Source organism: Mycteria americana, chromosome 3, assembly GCF_035582795.1.
Source record: "Mycteria americana isolate JAX WOST 10 ecotype Jacksonville Zoo and Gardens chromosome 3, USCA_MyAme_1.0, whole genome shotgun sequence".
Taxonomy (NCBI): Eukaryota; Metazoa; Chordata; class Aves; order Ciconiiformes; family Ciconiidae; genus Mycteria; species Mycteria americana.
This window is the reverse complement of record NC_134367.1, coordinates 62296748-62318674: the sequence shown is the minus strand read 5'-3', so window position 1 is coordinate 62318674 and position 21927 is coordinate 62296748. Positions and strand designations below refer to the sequence as shown.

The following is a 21927-nucleotide window of genomic DNA, read 5'->3' as shown; positions in this document are numbered from 1 at the left end:
CAGCCAGCCTTCTCTAAACCAGGGACAGATCACGAAGCCTTCAGCAGGCCTGGCTGAGACGGAGATAAATAGCAGTATCTTTGATAAGTTCGTGCTTCAAAAATAATTGAAAGGAAAACCTCTCACAGCTTTAGTCTGCTTTTTTCAAACGTACAGTTGCTTTACTAAATATAAAATCGCTAGCACCTGAATAGATGAACAGAGTAAGTACTCATTTGGGAGGGCAGATGCATGGAGGCAAAGAAGGTGTCCCCTGACTTTTGCCTAAGATACTGCCATACAGAGGGCTATGAATTCCCTTCTGGCAATTCTAGTGTCTTCAGCTTTTTGACAATTCAGCAGCTGCAGAGCTCTCCCCTTCTCCCTCAAAACTGTGCTCCTCCCAGCAGTGTCACAGCTATTGGGAAGAAAACAAATATTACAGGAAAGCAAACATTATGGGAAGGTACTGTGATAAGTTTATTCTAAAATGAAGAATAAATCCAAAAGGAAAAAAGACAAAAGGTGCCCCAAAGCACATTACTCTGCAACACAAAACAAAACCAAATTTTTAGCTATGATTTTCTAAGGCAAATTACACTATGAAAATCAAAAGTATTCTCTTCTTAACTGTAATGTAGCTTTCTTTGTAAATAAATTATTGGTCTATAGTAATTTATTCATGTGCAGAGTGACAAAGTAACAGGTGTTGGGAAATATGTACTCCTATTTTTCTATGCTGAAGACATAGCAAGTCTAGGTTAGTATCATTTTTCCTTTAAATTCTTTTTGTTCTGTTCTTAAAAAAGGAGGGAAAGGAGATAAAAACCAGCTCTTATCAGTTCATTGTCAATAATTGCAATTTACTGATGAGGCATAATTAAATTGGTAAGTGAACCAACTACTTATTATGGTTCTTGTAGACTGACGAAGTTACTGACATTGCAATATAAGGCAAAACTCCCACCGAAATACTTGCAGGAATGGGTTTATCATGCATACTAACAGCTTCATCAGGATTCTCCTTCTTCTCCCCGTTATCCCTGGGCTCTTCTTTGAGAGGTAACTTTGCTTTTCTTTTCCGAATGCTTTTGGAATCATCTTCTCCATTGCATTCCACACTGGGCTTTTCCTCCTTTGGTTCTCTATTACAAGAGTTAAGACAATGACACAAAGCCAATATTATTTCACTTCTCATATTCATAAAGCAAGTAAAAAGCGAGTAAATCTGAAGGTCAAGTGTTTGTAGGTCCCAGGGTATTATACCAAATATATTCTTAGAAATACTACTGAAAACTACATCTGTCAAAAGAATTCATCTGAAAGACATACAATAGCAACTGCAAAAGAAAAGCTGTCAGCTTACGCTGAACAAGATCTGCATGCTTTAAACAGTGCGTCTTTTCCCATGTACCACCAAGTCTCACAGAGAAGCAAACTGTGAAATGTTTAGGACTGCAGGGCAGTTTACAGAAAGGAAAGCAAAGGTAATTGTTAAGACTGACAAACCCAATTGGAAAAAGCTGGTATGTGACTGTACAAATTGCTAAACAAGCAAGCAGAACAGAAAACTTTGAAACAATTAGCTAAAAAGGAAGGAAAATGCACAAAATCATAGATGTTAAAAACTACAATAATGCAGTAATATGCAATACAGAATGGACATACTAACACAAATCTTTTATGATGAGATGAACTGCACTAGCTGAAAGAAAAGAAACTGAGAAACTACAGTACACTCATGTTTTCACTCACTGTCATCTATAACACAGTTCTTGCACTTAATTATAATTAACTTACCACACCAACCATCTCATTACTGATTATCTTAATTCCAATGATCATGAAACAGGGTGGGAGTCTGACACTGATTCATGCATTCCATAGACTGTTTTACCGCTTGCATCTGACAGCAGAACATAGCACACTGAGCAAAAAATACTGCCTTCAGCATCAGTGTTAGACAAAACCAAATGTTGTTAATGCATTTACATGAAAAACAGTGAAAGAACATTATAAACCGATGGAGGCTCACCAAAACATGGCTGCTTAATATCTCCCTTTGCCCCACCATTAACATTTTCTCCCACCACTTTTATCTCATGCTGCATTTATGCCAAATTCTTTGTTTCTATGCTTTATAATAGCACCTACTTGATTTTTACTTGCTGGGCACATTTCTGGCTGCAAAATTTCCCTTCAGGAACAAATTCTTCTATGGTACCATAGCGGTAACAGTTTTCACAGAAAACAAGTCCATCCATTTTTGCAGTTTCCTTCAACCTTGTGGGGATCCCTGTCTTTTCTGAAAAGGCTGCACAATGAAAAAAGTAACTTCACTTAGGTAGAGGTGATACATTTCCAACCATCTTCAGCAGGCTTTGCCAAGCAAACAGAAAAACAGAAGTCACGCCACTCTTGTTAGAATGAAGAACTAGGAGTTAGTGTCTGTATGGGGTCTGTATTCCTGACAAGCAAGTTGGGTTTTCATATCGCAACACAAGACAGAGGAAGCCACCCATTTCATGCTTCTGTCATCACTGGCACATCGACACTGCTTGTTGTGAATTTTGTGACAGCCACCGTGCTGACTGCCCACAGAGTCATCACTGCATGGAGTCCATCACCTCATTTCTGGCTGACATGCCTCATTTTTGACCTACACATAAGGTTATTTGGGGAAAAGGTTTGGAGGGAGTTATCTTTCAATAGGTGAACTTACTTCTGGAAGTAAATCACTGACTACATTCCACAGTCTCTCATAGCAGTAGCTATTGCTCAACCTGCCTGAGGTCTACCAGAAGTAAAAAATCACTAATATATAACTAAGAATTTTTCAAATGCTAACTTACTCACTCATCCTAAGCTACAATTTCCCCACAAGAGGCGTGTAGCCTAGGAGAGGATGCTGTTTCTTTCACTCACAGGCACTGGAGCACACATGAAGCACTGTCAAGTTCTCCAGCTTCTAGAGCAGGTCGTTGACTTTGCACCCCCCCAAAAGGCAAATTTCAAGTCACAAGCTATTTCTTTTGCTTGAGCACTGTACTGTCTTTGAAAGAGAAGTAAAATGAACTCCTGTGTGCAGACTACCTCCACTAGAAGAATATATAACTTACATGCTATATTTACACTCCAGCATCATTAGTGGTTCAAAACAACTATTTCCTCTCAGAATGGAAAATTTTAGCAATAATTTTATCTTTGGGGAGGATTAAATTAATCAAGGACAATGTAAGGTAGTAGTAGGATGCTTACTTGGTATGTTTATGTGTCCATAAACACACTTTAATTCAGTAGCAACATTTTTTTTTCCACTTTACTAGACCGCAGGGGATGAAGTTGTATGCTTATAACTGTGATCTCTCTGTCTAAGGAGAGAACCTGTTGTGCTACTATGCTATCACACTTGCCACTCTCATCACAGATTTAAATCTTGAATAACTATAATTGCCTTGGAGACAGACCTACAGAACAGAGTAGTTGTGGTCTGAAGCTTCAGACCTCTCAGCTGAGGCCCAAACTACTTTCCCACTGGTGTAAATGTTTCACCTATTCACTAAAGTCACACGACAATTAAGACTTAATGGTGAGGGAGTTGCAAAGGAAAACTTTCATTGACTTTGCTTATCGTGCTTACACTGACGATTACTAAACCGAAATCTTGAAGTCTGCTTTTCAAAGGACTTACAGAATGTGTATTTTAAAAGAAAATTGATAAAATATAGTATCAACAAGGAAAAAAATCCTAGGTAGTTGTAAGTAATCGGAAAACCAGTTGTGATATTCTCTTTCGTGCTACTCCATCATTGCTGGAGTCAGTGTATCAAAATTTTCAGAATTTATGACCATGTAAACCAACTTTCCTTGAACAAAAAAGGTGTCTCCTTACATCAGTATTTTAAATCCAGGAAACACCTCATTTGGTAGACAGATACTATGACTATTAGAATTTTATCATTCAAGATAAACATAAATGGTTACTACACACTAATTTTAATACTGTAAAAAAGCATAGTCAGCAGGAACAAGGAAACAGTGCAGACATATATTGACATCGGTGGTAGCAGCTGAGCAGCAGCCAGTATCATGTGAAGGTACTTTACAGTGCACGGAACTCCGGTCACAAATGAACGGTAGGCAGTTAGTAAAGTCTGTGGGCAGTCTGGAGAACCAGCTCAACAAAAATAACATCTAAAACATTCTCAATAATTTAAAGTAAGAAATTGAATACTTTGCAAATTAAATAGAGGGAAAATACTGATTCTAAACTTAGAAAAAATTACTGTTAGAAAAAAGTGTGGCTGTAATTGAACTTCAGATGTTTAACAGTGGAATTATTTCCTTTTAACTTAAAAGGCATTTATTTTTGTACTTACTCACATCCCAAGGAACAGGTAGCATCCTGAGATATTCTGTGCATTAAAGCAAGTATTTTTATTTTGGGGGGTAATCTTTAAGAAAAACTGATACATTAAACAAAAACACAGTCTACCACAGCAAATGTTTACTGCCTCTTAACTGACCTTCTTGAGCAGTTGGAACCATCCAGGTTGTGGTAGCAGTTGCCTTTTTAACACTTTCCATCTCAGTTTCATCTGTAATCACTTCCAGGGCCCCAAATTCATTCACTCTAAACTGTAAGACAAAACAAATGGCATAGAGTATAGTAAAAATTTACTAATAGTCTCTTACGGCATCTTCTTCTATTCACCAAGATAGTTTTCACATGGTGTCCTCACCATATTACTTAATTTCTATGTGTTTCTGCTTATCCCCAAGGAATTGGAAACAAGCCTTTCTTCTTTCTATCAAGCAAAATGCAAACTCATTTTGTTATCTAAAAATATTAATTTGCAATAGATATTGATATAGATTCCTCCACATGCAGATCGGTATCTAACTTATACACAAGAATAAAAAAATCAGTAACAAATTCATGGGAAAATCTCCTAACTGTATGCTTTTCATTGCCAGCAGAATAACACACTCCAGTCACTGAGTATTTTTGTCGAGGAAAAGGGAACTGAACGTCAAATACAAATGCTTCACAGAGTACAGAAATTTCAGCATCCTCCGAAAACACAGTACTTCTCCGCTGTAAAGTGCACATAAACAAACATCTCAAGGCAGTTTATGAGCTGTTTAATTACACGCTGAACGTGACGCTACTGTCAGCCAGAAGCAAGGCTCAACAATACCCCACATGCTGTGCTTACACAGGAGCACCGGGAGTGATATCCATCCTGCTGCCAGCAGAAAAGCATCTTCCAAATGCCGCCATGATTACAGCGCTACCAGATGAAAATAAACTTCAGCTTCCCAGTCACTACGTGGTTTGCAGGCCCGGCTGGTTACACGGGTTGAACTCAAGGCAACGTTTTGTCCCTGCTCTGAGCAGCGAAGGGGTGTAACTCTCTCAGCTTTGCCACAGAGGACAGGTCTCTAGCAGCGAGGTGCTCTCACCAATGGAGATCAACAGGAAAAATTATGCCTGAGAGAGTCTTTCAAAGCTCCCCAGCACCCACCTGTGAGAATATTCCTTCAGGGCAGCAGCATGAAGCCTATTTCTGTTTCTCTGGTCAGGCAACTTTACCTTGGGAAAATGAGAAGTGGAATTACACTGATCTTCTCTGTGCCTCCGGAGGCTGCAGGATGAATCACTCCCACTCACTTTGGACCCTGCCTTTCAGTATAGCACCGAAAATAAGCCATTCTGAATGAAAGCAAAGGTGAGCTCCAAGACATACATACCACAACAGTGTTCTTTCACTGATAAAGTCCTTCCAGGCTCAGCATTTGCAAAGAGCCACCAAGTCCTTAGGAATGCGAGCAGCTCAGAAATAATAAGCTGAGGGGAGGGAGAGGAAGAAGAGGAGGACCTCACACAGTCATATGACTTCTGGAGCCATGATTTTTATTTGCGATCAGCCACACTCACAACAGACACGCAAGTGCGGACAAACTGTCAATAAATCCATCTGGACTGAAAGACCAGGAGTTCAGCTTTGAAAGGAAACCAAATGCAGTAACACCACACGCTCATACTCCAGTTTATGGACAGACATTCACGCTGTTCCAGCCAAAGAAGAGCAGTGGGGTTACCATTCGGAAGAGGATCCTTGTGTCTTGCGGCTGACTTACGCACCCAGCCTGGTTCCTATTTTGGTTAAGCTCATTTTTGCTGTTGGTGCTCTTCTGCCTCTGCAACAGGTGGATGCCAGAAGGAAAACCTTCCTTGCTTCCAAGAGCTCTAACTCTGCAAGAGCTGGCTCAGCAAGCAGGCTGCGAGTGCAGACTAAAACACGGTGCTGCAGCCCACCAACCAACAGGTCACAGGGAGGTTGCTAACCAGCTTCTGGAAACACTCTCCTGCACCTTCATACAACGTCAGCTGGAACATATATACACCAAAGGTATTTCTGAACAGTCCAATTAATACCTGGAATATTTCTGCATGATCCGATCGATGTTCAGCCCTGACACTACACGTACATTCCTCCTCCACCGGGTCCTCCCACAGTACGCAAGGATGGGAGGACCCGCCAGCCCTTCTGGCTTCAGGGGCTGACTGACAGGCATCAAATGATGAAAGACAGATGACTGCAGGGAAGGCTGCTCCCAGCTACCCTTTCACTGAAGGTTCTTCACGGCAGCGAGAGCCAAACCGGTAAGGAAGCAGCTCTTCAATAGTCAGGCCACCCCGCTCAGATGGGCCCAGTGATGGAGAGTAACCACTTGCTACTGCCTTAGTGGGCAGGAGGCAGCAACTACGTTTCTGGGCCAGCTGCCTCGTTTGACCTCGGTATCTCCTGTTTTTGCCCACAGCCTCGCCTCTATCAGTGTCAGAGGCCTCCAGCTCCTGCTTGGACGCAAACCTGAAGCAGGTATGTCTGCTTTCACCCACTGCTTCCCCAGCGACAGCTTCAGCATTACTCTGCACACCGAGCTCTCTGTAGCTGACTGGAAAAACACCTCAGACTCTGGTTTTAGCTGGGGAGGAAAAGCAACGAAAAACTTGTGGCAGAGGTTAATTGCTTAAAAACGGGATAAATAGATGTACAGAGCAGCATGCTGCACAAAGCCATCACAGGATAAGAGCTGCCAGAGCAACGTGCCAGCTAGTGTCTACTGTTGGAAGCATGACAAAAAAGGATCTAGATTAATGGTGGTTTATGTGTCCATGAAAAAAATTCAACACTTTCGTAAGCCTCTTCTACTTAGAAAGTAGGCGACAAAAAAACTAAACGTAAAGGTACTGTCATAATATTTCCTCTATTTTTGGTGATCCAAGCTAAAATATAGTAAGAGCAGTCCTCCCATATACTTTCCTAAGTGTCTTGACAGTCTGGAAGTTCGCAGCAGGTGATACAGAGGGAAGGAAACAGTGCCATTGAGCTAACTTCTGAGGATGGATACATAGCTTTCTGAGAAGTAAATATTTAAGTCACAAAACTCCTTAAGTAAATACATAAATTTGCACTGGCTGAAGGGATTTTCCTTAAACCTGTCTTCATTAAAGCAACCAGTAAAATTCCCATTGATGGAAACAAAGTCAGGCCATTATCAAGTACTTTTAAAATAATCTCACAAAGCAGCCTGACTTTTGTCACTTCAGTATTTAAAAGACAATAAATTATAAAGCTTGTTGCGTATGAATTTAATCCACTTAAAATTTGCAAACAGGCATTTGACAAAAGTCAAGTAACCTCTTAAGAAGATAATTCTCTATCCCACCCAATGGATCAGAAGGTGAAGAAGAAGAAGAGAAAGAAATCTCAACAGCTTTCATGAGTGAATCCACAGTAAGATAAACAGAAATAAATGTAACATTTGGATAGAATATTTACCTTTCAAAGTTTCATGTACAAGTGAGCAACAAGGGCAAAAATACACATTTTCAAGTTACTGCAGTTCTTTTAACACAAATACATCATAAACTGAGTTGGCAGGATGAATCCAACTGTTAGTGGGTAAGTGTACAACACAGAACTTACTTAGCTGCCTTGTTTAGCAGTTTCCACAAGTATCAAAAGGGAATTAAACCCCAGCTTCCATCTAAACATCATTAGAAATTCCTTCCACTCAGAGCTGAGATACATTTTCACATTCTTGGGAAACAATGCTCAGATATACCAGGAATTCAGCTTATATGACTGTTAATTTAATCCCCAGGAAGATTTTAATATTCACTTAACAAATAAAGAACACATTGAGGGAAATCAAGGCTTAAATAGATAATAATCAAACATTATAAATATTTTCTGAACCATTTCTGTCTGTCTACATGCTAAGGTCTTCTACAGGGATCAAAATTACTATCAATAAACATTTTTTTAAAAATTACAGTTGCATTAAAATGTACACAGGACTGGAACAAGTATCATAAGTCAATGAGATGAAGCCTTTGTTTATTGCAGGCAATAGTATCACAGAAAGTATTTCATGTTTCAGTGCAACAGAGAAGTGGCCAGATTTTCTGTTAGCAATGCCTCTACTGAAAGTCCGCTCCTGAACTTCTTTCTCAAAAAACCTTCTTCTAACTTTTCATTTACATCTATTCATAGTCAGTTTATAACCATTTGTTCTTAACCAAACATTACCCTATGGATTACACAGCTCTAGTATCCCAGCACTTACTCTCTGGGTATACATTTGAAGCAAGGAATTATGTACGCCCAGACTTAATTTTATTAGGCTAAGCACAAGCTTCTTCTGTTCGTCTTGTGAAAATGGTGCTCCATCTTCTTGATTAGCCCATCATTCTTTGCCCACCATGTGCTGGGCTCAACCATGGAAATTCACTTTTTCTCAGTGAACGTGACCAAGCATAACACCGTACGTGGACTTCTGCTGTCCCTCCTCCAGTGGCTTCACAACCTTTCCGTTTCTAATGGAAGTTCTCTGCCTTATCATGCAGGCTGGAAGGCACTCTGTAGTTTTATGTAGGGGGAATTATATGTTAAAAGGGCTTTCAGTTCTCTTTCTCCACATTTCATAAAAATACTCTGTGTATTTGTCACTATGTGGGATAAATCTGCAAACAATGCAAAACGTCTACCATATTGCAGATTAATTCTTAAGAAACTCAAACCTATTGGGAAGAAATAGATATGATCTAGTTTCAAATTAAGTCCCAGCTGCTGCATGTGCCCAATTCAGAGTAACAAAGATGAGATTATCTCTGTTTGCTGTTACTTGTGCCCTTTTGAGAGTGTAAAAGATCTTATCAGTACTCACAGAGATCAAAACAGAATAAAGGCTACTATTGTTTTCTACAAGGTAAAAATACTATTTGGGAGAACAGGCAGAAATAAAAAGGAAGAGGAAGGAAGAACAACTTAAGTACAAAGGGCAAAAAAGAATAAAAAAGCCCAGGTATCAATGCACAGCTTTAAAGTAAATTAGAAAAAACAGCCAACACTACCATCTACTGGGCAAGATAAGGACAAAGAGTTCACTGCAATAAAGACAATTGTTGCTGCATTCTGACAGTAACTTCAGGAATAAAATTCATCTTGAACCCACAACAGTGTGATTGTGGACTAGCTCAGAAGAAACCTGAAAAATATGTATTATCCAAAACAAAAGTAAATTGAGTAAACTCTATGCCTATGAAGTAACTAAACTTAAAGTAGCAGAGTTACACAGCAGTCTGTCAAGAGGACTGACACCTGGGACTCCAGGGATACAAGCCAAAGAACTACACTCAGATCTCTGGTTAGGAAACAGTTATCCTCATTCTTGATTTTAATTACCCTTTAATCACAGTGATTTCAGCAGGACTGCTCAGATAAATCAGAGCCTTTCTGGCATCTTACAGCTCCTCCTCTCTTTAAAGCAAAGGAATCACCGATAGACACTGTATTGTCCAACCACATCCTGCTACATGCCAAACTATTTTTTACATATTATTTAAGTTGAATAAGTTAGTAAATGCCAGAACTTGTCCATTCAACCATTCCCCTCTTCTGTGTGTGTGTGATACAGTCTTCACGTGCACAATCACATACTATTTTTTCCACAGAACCCCTGCCCCAGGCAGGGGCTGGATAGCATTCAGAAATGAGGCAGCTGTTGGGTATTTTTATACTCTTTCTTCAAGCAGTAAAGCCAGTCTTATTTACTCTACAAGGTTTGAAAGTAGAATGACTGTTTACTTTCTTTAAAAAAAAAAAAACAAAACTGAAATAACACAGAGTATGTACCTAAAAAAGCTTTAGGCACTCTAGCAATTACTGTTACAATGCATTGCAAAGTAATTCCTGAAACAAAACCTCCGTTCTCAGCCACTTACAAAAGAAAATAAAAATATCTCTTCCTAGCTCTTCATCGTTGGAGTACTCTGCTCCCAGCTTATTTCAAAGCACTCAGTAAGCATGTGACCCCTGATGCTTGCCTGGTCACAAAATTTTGACTCTTTCAAGGATTCAGAAGGTTAGGGGAACATGTCGCTGCACCTGGCTATTCCCTTTCTTTAATGACGAGATGGGATCCTGCCTGCACGCTCCTGCTCTGGCAAGTATAGCAAAAGACAACTTAAGTAGGATCCCAGGCTATTTAGGGCTCCCTAAATCATAATCAGCAGAGATTAAATTCCACACTACAACCAAGGGGCAGGGCCAGACCCCCTCTCACTGGAATGATGCTGTCAGCAAGAAAGTCAAGCACTTCAAGCAATCTTCAATTGATTTTAAGATGGTTCAGTAACACTGCAATAGGCTAATCCTGAAGTAACGAAGAAAGAACAATTTGCATCCAAAAGGAAAAGTTTTCTCCTATCTGGGCAGGCACAAGCAGGAAAGGATTACTATCAAATTACAACCTCCCCCAAAAAATTAATAATAGGAACATTCTCTCATCACTTCTGAACTGAAAGCTTAGGTACCTCAGTCTTGTCGGCAGTAATGTTTATCTACTTTATTCTTAGACACTCCTCAGGCTCTTCCAATGCCCCCCCCCCCGGCTCGGAGTGCTCAAGAATTATCTTAGTACCAGAGGGCTTCTCAATGATTTCTCTCCACTGCAAACTCAGTCTGCCTTATTATCTCTACTTGAGTAGGAAACTGCAGCTAAACAGACTTTCTTAAGGTGACACATAAATCAGCGACAGAGCCAGAAGTCAAGGCCTGCCAAGACGATGCTTATTGATCCAGAAGTTGACCTACAAAGCAACCCTGGCTTCGAATTATTTCAGCCAGAATATTTCTAAACACCAAACGCTAGTATCTCATGGGGAACCCAAGCAAGTGACAAATAAAAAATGAATGGCTACTTGCCAAAGTTTTGGTTCCAGTGAGTTGTTCGGCACCACACAGGAAGGCTGTGGTAGAAGCAAGTGCAGTGCTAAGCTTTCCTGTGTGGGATTTACCTGCATTAATCACAAAACTATTCCTTTTCCTTCCTGAAATCCTCTGCCCAGTTATTTACAAGCCTAACAGCATCTGTAGCAAATGACGCGGTAGATTTTGTGGTAAAATAGCATGTGATCACGTAAGAGAAGACTCTACCGTGACTACACATGAGAAAGACCAATTAAAGATCCAAAGGTAAACCTAATCCCAGCACTTCTTGGCTTTGGATTTTTAGCAATTTTAATAGTGAAATTTCTTTTTTGGTCTTTTTTTTTTAAGTAAGGTAAAATCAGTTTATGACAATGCAAAGTTTTAACCAGAAATCTATGGCAATGAAGCACAGCATGAGCTAATTAATTACATTAGATTGCAACAGAAGAAAGTTATCTCCATGTGGAAAAGACCAGGCCACTACGTACATCTGCTGAGGCTCACGCGTGGTCAGAGAAAGTCTATTCTGCCTTGCTTTCTCCTCCCTGCACTACCCCTTACCAGCTTCCCTGAAGGGAACCCAGCTTCTCTCTAGAATAACACCTTTCCAGTGGAAGCAGTGATTTAACCGGTTCCCGGCAGTCTATGTTTCCCACGGACACTCTCAGGGACTCTCCCCCGAGACAGAAATGGCTCCCCAGATTCAGTGCAGCACATGCCACTGCGTGAGGGCAGAACTAGCTTTGCACGAAAAAAGCACTGCAGTCAGTTATTGCCTGAGACACTACCAGTACTTCTGCTGTATAATGTATAATCAACTGAGAAAAAAATAAGTTGTTTTCAAAATGTTAATTATCTCAGGCAAACTTGAATGCAATTTCAGAATGGGCAGGTGAAAGGATGCATTTTACTGCCTTGAGCTGCTGCACCTACGCATCCAGAAACACAGCACTGTGAATCACCATGACCTTCTTCACAGCACAGCTGGAAATACCGAGCACCACTGACCATTATTCCACCATTCATGTTCCACTATTATATTTGGTTTCCTACGACATTAGCTGCGCAACTTTATTTACAGGTTAATTCCTTCCTCATCAAATTTATTAATTTTTTTTTTTTCTCCATTCAAGCACAATTTGCAAGCTGGAAATAATGACCAAAATTCTGTCCATGCAGTATATAACAGCTCACTTTCCAAACACAAGCACTAGAAAACTCATTACAAAGTACTTCATAAACTCCTGTCACTGCAGTAGGAAGTGACTGTAAATTATTACAGCTTTTCCAATTTAATGAGTACATTTAAATCTTGAAGTGATGGTGTTACTGCCTGCACTCGGCACAGAGATTTAAAAAAAAAAAAAGAGAAAAAGAGTATTTCACATTTACATTCACACCATGCAGAGTAACTGGTAAGCACTGATGTTTTTCAGATGAGCATACATTACTTAGCCTGCCACATGAAGGCATTCTGTAATTTGTAAACTATTTTAAACTCTACTGGAATTCAAGTTTTCTGTTTTATTTAAACATCTTGAAAGAACTAATATACAATGCTAAAATTTTTGTTCTCAGTCTTTGGTGCATCATACTATACAATTTTTAATTCTCCCTATCCCCTGTATAATTCAAAATTCTAGCATTTTGCACAATCACTCACTATTTATCTGTCACACAGCATGCTCAAAGCAGCGTTCAAGAAGCATTAACTATTTTATGACTAATTTTGCTAAAGAGTTTTAACAAAATCTGCACGAGAATGTATTTCCACAGCCTTCTCCAACTATGGGTGACAAAACTCTAATAATTAACACTGCACAAAATCACAGGAAAATAACATTTTCAGCATTTTACCGATGTGGAAACAGATGTAGACATAAGAGACCATGGCATGGCTGAGAACAGACGCTTGGTATCTTGACTGGCTCCCTTGTTTTGATTAGACTGGGAAGCGAGTGCCCCCTGGTGCAGCCTATTTCAGTAAAGTCTAGTAGGCGCGAAACTGCCCAAAGGACTTCGTAACAAACAGAAATAATGCAGTGTCCTATTTCTGAGTTAGTTGTTCTTCTATATCATAAGAAAAGTTAAATTTAAGCAATGATAAGAAAATCTTGCGAAAAGTTATTTGTAAATGTTTCAAGCATTTTACACTACTTACAATAGTTTTTTACCAGCTTTTATTCATACAGGAACTTATATTCACAAAAATGAAGCAGTTCTTAAAAAGAATGGTTGCTCAGATATACTTGCCTGATAATCTGAGGAGGCTGGATATTAATATAGCACACAAGAAAAGAGATTTCTTTAAAAGTGCATATGTAAAAATAAGCATGCAAGCAGTGAAGACAAGCAAATGCCATATGACTTACATGACTAAAAATAAGGACTTCAAGTAGGTAACTCCCCAGAACTTCTATATTAAAAAGCAGCATTTCAACATTTTGGTATACGTTTAACTTAAAACATGCTCATACAATATAGTTTACCAAATCTGAGTGTTCAAAGACAATTTTCCCCAACATTTTATGAAAAGACTAAATGTGAGATACTGTAAGCAATACATTGTCTGCAATGAATAGTTGCTTGTTATTTATTATAAAAACCCCAGGCACTCTAATCTATTACTAAACTGTAAAAATAGAATCTTTGGATTTGTGCACCTTGCTCCTACAGTGTTTTCACCAGATTTTTCAATTACATTTCAATGTAAATACATGGCAATGGTTTGATATCTTTAGTGCAACAAGTCTATTGTAATTTTTGAAAGACACATGCAAGCTTACAAGAAGTAACTGCTATGTAATGCCATTTTCTTTAGGTTCAGAACACAGTATTAAAATACTCTGTTATCAGGTCAGTTCAGGTAAACCATCCACATTAACCGTATTCGAAGAATTCTACAAAGAGCGTAACTTATCTTCCACGATCACATTTACAATCTCAAGGGATTAGTCACCCTTTTAACCATCAGTATTTAGTAGCAGCCCTGAAAAATGAGTTGTTACCATTATCTCGAAAGCTTAAAAATCCTTACTATTCTAACAGCTCAAATTGTTTTGGTATCTATATAAATGTCTCGTCTTCCACTGAGTCTTGATGCTCCCTGGTCCAGTGAGCTCCTCAGGCTAATTCTGCATTGTTAGAAAATACTCTTCCTTCAGTCAGTGTTAGGATGGCTCCATTTCAATTTCATCCAGTAACCCCTTACTTTTCTATTTAAAAAAAAAGACCGGAATGAGCTGCCTGGGCAATTGTCTCTGTATCTTTCATCATTCTGGGTACATTACCTTCACAACTCTGACTGTGTCTTCCCTAATGCCCGGACCAATGAAATAATCTCTGTCCAAAAATCAAATACCTGTTTGCTTCCAAATAAAAATAAAAGTAAAAACCAACCAAAACCCAGAAGAGCAACCTTAAAATGAAGCTCGTGCTTTCCTGAACAGGACACAGTTAAGAATCTTCTTACATGATTTCTTGAAGTTACCCTCAGCTACTCCTTCCAGTCCTTTCCCTCGCTTTGTATGGAAGCTTTCCCATTCCTCTGCTAATTAATGACCCCACCTTTGCTTTGGTTTTGTTTCTCCTGACATAGGGTAACCAGAACTGAACAAAGCACGTACCAGTGATTTATATGAGATTATTTTATTTTCCTGCATTGTTCCCTTTTGTATTCCTCAAACATTTCAATATTATGTTTGCCTTTCACACAATGTTGCTTATTAAAATAGAAAGGAATTTTAAAAGCCTGGACTTTTTAAAAAAATACAGAACTGGTCAGGGTTGTGGAGGCTGATGACAGCCTTGGCAGCAATGACCATGAGATGGTGAAGTCTGAAATCCTGCAAGAAGCGAGCAAAACAAATACTGAAATAGCAGCACTGGACTTCAGGAGAGGCAGATTTTGGCAGGATCATACAGGAGACTGCTTTAAAGGGTAAATGGGCCCAGGAGACCTGCATATCTCTCCAGGGACCTCACACCAGGAGAATGATGCATGCCAATGTGCAAGAAGTTAAGCAAATGTGGATGAAGGCCAACATGAATGAACTAGGGGCTCCTGACTTAGTTCAAATGGAAAAGGAAGTAAGCAGAAGGTGAAACTGGGGAAATGTTATATAGAGATGGCATATAGTGATATTGCTGTAGCGTACAATGACAGAATTAGGAAACCCAAAGCTCAGCTGGAGAAGAAAATAGCAAAGGCAACAAGAAAGGCTTCTACATGCGTACAGGAGCAAAAGCAAATTACGAAATGGGAGTTGCTATTCAGAAAGACCTCGACTTGCTGAAGAAATGGGCTAACAAGATCTCATGAAGGTCTACAAAAGCAGGTGCAAGGCCCTGCACCTGGGATGGAATAGCTGCGTGCACCAGGACAGCCCGGGGGCTGACTATTTGAAAACAGCTTTGCAGAAGAAGAACTATGAGTTGAACATGAGTCAGCAACGTGCCCTGGCACCAAAGGCAGCCGCAAGCATCCAGGGCTGCTTTAGCAAGAGGGTAGCCAGCAGGTCGAGGGAACTGATTATTCCCCTCTATTCAATACTGATGAGACCATATGCGGACTACTGTGTCCAGTACAAGAAAGACACTGACATACTGGAGCACGTCTAGCAGATGTCCACCAAAACAAGTAGGGGCTGTAGCAGATGACATGCAAGGAGAAGCTGAGTGAACTTGTTTGCTCAGTCTTAAGAACAGAAGGAGAAATTTTACTGCTGTCTTCCAGTACTTAATGGGAGGATATAGAGTGGATGGAGCCAGGTTCTTCTCAGATGTGCACAGTAAAAGTACAAGAGGCAACAGGCGCAAGCTGCAAAAGGGTAAATTCCAACAAAGGAATTTCCAATTTTATCCATAAAAGGAAAAAAACACTATGAGGATGGTCAAATGCTGGAACAGGTTGCCCAGAGAGATTGTGGTATCTCCAACCCTGGAGATAACTGAATCCATACTGGACAAGGCCCTGAGCAACCTGATCTAAGTTGGCCTGAGGTCTAGGGTGCTCAGAGGTGGTGTCCTGAGGTCCTTTCCAAAGAAAATTATTCTGTGAATCTATTCTATGGTTCTGTGATTTAAAAAAAAAAAAAAACCAAACAACAACACAAAAACACACTCGCAACATGTATGTCCTGAATTTCAAACATTTTTTGACTCTTTACTTCAACAATAGAAATTGGATCAGGCACCAAGGGATATAATATTCTTTTAAAAAACACACGTGTTCTTGTGAGATTCCTTTTAAAAAATAAACTATGATAAAACCTCATCAATGTTAATCTAAATGGAATGATATTAAAATATTGACTATAGTCAACAGGAAATAGGTGCAAGAAAGTCTCTAATATCGAAACTGTATTTTTAGCTAACGCAGCAGAGGACATCTTCTGACAACATAGTAAAAAGTATCAGATAAAAAAATACATAAAATATTTTGAAAACAAAATAAAGTTGTTATAATTTACTTCAGTAAATACAACCACTGTGAAAAATGTAATTAAAAGTACTATTCTAATATCATTCAAATTTCTAAACTATACCAACTCACTTTATTCACTTTTCTAGGCACCCACATGACAAAAGCACAGCAAAAATAAACTATTTTTAGAAATAAGAAGAACTAAGAATATGAGACCGTAAGAGTAAATGACAGTATAAAGATTCTTAGTGATGCGGTAATATAATGCTCTAAGTGGACTGAATTTTCACACTTAACTTCTAAGATTTCTTTTGGATTTTGTGCACTTGATTACTTCTGTCTGTATAGTGAGGCAGTGCTAATTTATGCCTTCCTACAGGGATGACGGCTGTCTGTGCCAGCACCAGAAACTGAATCAAGAAACTCCAGAGCTAAAAGCTAACAGGCTACAGTCTCTTAACTCAGAGCTGCAGATTCATGTTTTATTCATAACAGCAGATACCTACACACCAGCTTGTGAAATGCATTCTTTTGGCATTTAACATTTTTATTTCGCTTATTAAAAAAATTACGTATCTTACCTTTAGGTCACTTCCTGGCAAAGTACCTATGCCATCCTTCCAGTCCATAGCACTAAATACATCAAACTCTTGACCATTTCCACTAGAGGCAGATTCATTCATGATGCATGTACTAAAAAAAAATTAAAAAAAATAAAAAGATTTTATCTGAAAAGGCTACAAGTGGTTTAATGCTTATATCACTGGACAGTTCTTCAAATGCACTTCATAGATTAGTATCAAATGCTTCCCTCAGCACACTGGCAATGCAGACAACTGATGACAATGCTGATAATATACACTAATGTAATAAAAACAAGGGGAAATTTTTTTAAAACCTTAAAAAAAAATACCTGTTTTATACACTAGGAGGCTATTAATGAGGCTGTATTGGAGAGAAATGAAAAATTTCAAACTGCAAATAAATTGACATGGGGAAAACATACCTCAAGTACACCTAAGAAAAACATTTGTTCTGGGGAAGGCAAGACATGAATGCATGCCTATAATAAATACATTAAGCACCAATTAATAGAACTGGTTTTCCTTAATATCAGATAACATGCTGATGTGAATGCTTCGCCCAAGTTCAAATTAAAATTTCAGAATTAATTTGAAACTGTCATTCATTTCCACCGTCTGACTCAGGACACCCAACTATTCCTTGTCTGTTTCCATACAGTTTCACTAAATTCTGATTTGCATTTGTAAAATTTATTTACGTGTAGAGAAACACATATACACCAGAGAAAACTACTGCTTTGCAAGACTTTCTTTTACTGGATCCCTCTGTTTCAGAACAGTGAAAAAAGAGAGGAGAGAATATTTATCTTCAGAAATAGTTGACTTGGACATGTTCTTCTGTGGTAAGAGCTTATCCCAAATAATTTGCACAAGCAACAGAAGTATATAACATTTGCCACGACCCCTGGCTTTGGCCCACCACTTGTCACTGCCACAAAGATGGCATCAGTTGCACTGAACTGCAAACGTTTCTAGCAGCCAGTTGTGACTACCACCAACTTCTTCCTTTCCACTTCTTACAAACCCAGTAATCTTTAAATCCGTGGCCTGGCACCTAATTTACTCTTTGTTCAATGTGAAATCTGACTCATTCGTTTTCTTTCTGATGAACTTCTGCAGTATGCCTAGCAGCTGAAACAACGTGCAGCAAAATTAGCTCTGTCTTCGGTTTGTGAACTATTAGCAAAAGCTCACCCCTTTTCAAATTTACACTTTCTGAACTTTTTAACAAACACTTTCTAAGCCTCATACTCTGTCTACAGACTGCAAACTTTTGCTGCAAGTATTAGTATTTGAAATTCAAATAGGTAGAGAGCTTCCTCAGTGCTTGACCTTGTTTTCTAAAATCTAATTTCTAACTTCGTTCCCACTCCCGAAATCTGCAAATATGTATTAATACTCTCTGGAAATCTGGAATTTCCACAAAAAAGACTGAGTGATATGTGTTCACTCACAGATAACGAAAAAGATGCAAACCAAGCAGAAGTAAACTCAGGTCGTCTAGAAGCTTTTTACTGAAAGTTTGACAAGAAAAATGCTTAGCTAGTTAACTCTGTTGTGTTAAGAATAGTCGAATATACATTTTTTTCCATCAGAAAAATTGTACCAATCACTGTAATACCACAACTACAGACAGATACTGCTCTGGTTTTGGGTCCGCAGTGTGGACCCCTTGTATTTCTCCTTGGTCTCCTCCTCAGTTCTAGCAGAATTCTTTAAAACCCGGAGCAACACCTTACTCCACGAGTACTTTCGTTACACTACAGCCACTACACAGTATCAACAGGATGACAGGAACTGGACCTCAGTCGGTAACCACTGCTTAGGGTGAAATTCTGCATTCCCCCTCATTGCATATGACGGGTAAGGCTCACAAAAGGCTCTTTGAGAAAACTTCACATATTTCACATTACATGTTTAAAGTAAAAAGAACCACATGATTCAATGTGTCTTCTCCATCTCTATTTCAGTAATCCTCTATGAGAAAGTATTGAAAACCATACCATCAATGCACAAAAATTAATTTTAAAATATGTCAATAAATCTAAACAAATTCAGTGCAAACTGAGAAATCCCCCAAAGTCATAGACCTTACCTTTAAAATCACTCCCAGGCAAAATCCACCACCCTACCTTAGGGCAGCTCCTGCAATACAACTGGGACAATCTCTGTTTGACCCGAGAGCATGGTACAATGCCGAGCTCAAGCCCACCAAGCATCCAACCTTCCACACCACAGCAGACCAACTCAAGCAGGCTTCCACCAAACTGAACTGCCGCACAATGGCAGAGGCACAGGCCTTCCCTCAAGAGCACAAGACCCAAGCTGCTAAGGAGTAGCTGAAAAATTGGATCTACCCAGAAACCCGTGAAATTTTAAGGACATGAAACATGCTGGTTTAAGCACATTGGTGTAATGAGCTCCCCACGATTAGCCTGGCTAAGCAAACACAAAGCTGCGTTCTGTATTAACTGAAGTTTCTAAGTAATCCTAAATTACCACCCTATTTAGAGGACACTTCACTCAACCCTCCTGTGGTTTATTTATTATAGAAAACATGTTCCAATGGTTTCTGCAGAAGGCATGCCAGAAGACGGGAAGAGACTTGGGAGGCTGTGGGGAAACGCTTCCTCGCAGCAGCCGCTGTCCCATGGAGCGAGGAGCAGCGGACAGCTGCTCCATCAGATGCTGGCGTCTCCGATAGTGCCACTCTCCTTATAGACACGCTTTGTAACAGAAACAGTTGGAAAAAAATGACACGGGGGAAAAAAAAATCTTAGAGCCTAGCCTACTTAGGCAGGATGTAAACTGTGAAAGTAAAAAAAAAAAATTAGTAACAGAAATATTCAGGGCATATTTCTCTCAAGAAAACATACAAATTTTAACTCACACCTAACAAAGTTTCCTCAGGTAACAATCAGCAATAATGATATATTCTATTGTTTGATAAGGTATTCATTATTGTTTTCCTTTCAAAATTAACTCAACATCAAAGGTACAATCTGTACTTTCACATTCTGCAGCCTTCAGAAGTGTTCTTGGTGGGGATGAAAAGGTCACAGGGCAATGCAGATAGAAATGAATTTACAAAAAGGAATTACATTTAACAAAATATCTGTTTCCAGCTTTGCTGAGTTTGAACAGATGAAAGATAGGGCTATATCCCTCTACTAATGATAATGAGGAGGGAGATAGAGACCAATTAAATTGTTACAGCAATGAAGTACTAAAAAAGGATGAAATCATCACAATATATACATCTAAATCACAGAACAAAGAAAACTACAGAACGTCTTATCTACTCATTTTCATTTTGTTTTTAAAGCTCTGATATAGTTCTTTGAACTAGTATAACTCCCTCCACAATGATTTCATTTGCTATCATTTCTGTTGCTACACTTCCAGAAAAGTAGTAAAAATACTAGCTGAATAAGGGGCAAAGTAACTACACTACTGTCCCTATGCCTGACAATGACTGCCATTTGATGGGAAGGAAAGGACATAATAATAAGAACTTGGAACAGTCATCTTCCAAAAGCATCTCCAAAATCCACTCTTAGGGATGTAACTGTATCTCCAGTCTTCACAGTCATAAGCCATAACATTTAGAGAGGAGTGTGATGCATGTTAATATTTCAACATTAACTTTGTTTTAGACGTATGTAATAAATCCATTAAAATAAGCAAGCATATAAAATAACAAGACACATCCTTTAGAAAAACCTTCATTTTTACCAACTGGTTCAACAATAAATGAGTACCTCACAGAGGAGATACTTAATGAGAATAACAGCACTAAAAATGAGATAGTTTCATCTGCTGTAAGACTCTCTAAAGATGTAAAGCAAAGAAACAGGAGAGAATATGCCAATTAAACTTACAAGTAGTTTTTGAAATAATTATAGGGTTATGTACTGAATACGTCAAAAAGTAGTAATAGGATTCTTTCAGTCAGTGCTTTAAGAAACTACCTGACACCTACCCAAATTTTGAAAATCTAAGATGCCACCTGTGAAATGTCCGTATGATTTCTAACCAGCAGGGCCAACTCACTACGGGGTCACTGGGCAGCAGAGAGAGGAGATTCCAGCAGTAAAGCCACCAGTCAGCACTGCCAGACTGGCATAACCTGTCTGCAGTAGCATGTCTTTTCTTTTTATGCATCCCTGTGTATTTCTATTTTTACTTTTGAGGATTTCTGTAGCCACCGTGACAAGATAACCTAGCAGATTTGCCCCATGCTGGTCCTCTCCCCAGCTGACAGCTCCTGCGAGGAGAGGCAAAACCGGGCATGTGGAGCCAGCCAGAGGAGGTCTCAGCAAGTGGCACCAAGGGTGAGGTCCAAGGGCCAAACAGAGGTCCCGAGGGAGGCGATGTCCTTATGGAGCCGAGCCATGGTCCCTCTTCCCTACAGGGCTGGGTGACACCAGCGCTGACAGATGTTCAGAAACAAAGGCAACAGGTGATTTTTTTTGTCCTAATATCGTAGATGACTATTTTGGGCATCTCCAAGGAGGTGGCTGCTTGGGGTAGCACCCATAGGCTAAAGGGACACATTTTCCCTACACAGTAAATCAGGAAAACTAAGTGTATCAGAAGGGGACAACTCAGTGTACCAGAGCTGCAAATACACTAACTTCTAGACACCGGGGGA

General features: G+C 39.3%; 1 protein-coding gene across 7 annotated transcripts in view; it reads right to left on the bottom strand.

The window, feature by feature from the left end:
• Window positions 1–21927, bottom strand: part of L3MBTL3 (L3MBTL histone methyl-lysine binding protein 3) — an 86316-nt gene that overhangs the window by 58754 nt on the left and 5635 nt on the right. For 6 of the 7 annotated variants that reach the window (XM_075498728.1, XM_075498733.1, XM_075498729.1 and 3 more), the window contains exons 2-5: window positions 17271–17382; window positions 4506–4617; window positions 2134–2293; window positions 986–1124 (exon numbers count right to left, since the gene is read on the bottom strand). In XM_075498728.1, coding sequence (XP_075354843.1) covers window positions 986–1124; window positions 2134–2293; window positions 4506–4617; window positions 17271–17382 — 523 coding nt within the window. Of the gene's footprint in view, window positions 1–985; window positions 1125–2133; window positions 2294–4505; window positions 4618–13636; window positions 13681–17270; window positions 17383–21927 lie in introns of those variants that run through there. The other variant, XM_075498732.1, reaches the window with a different exon arrangement.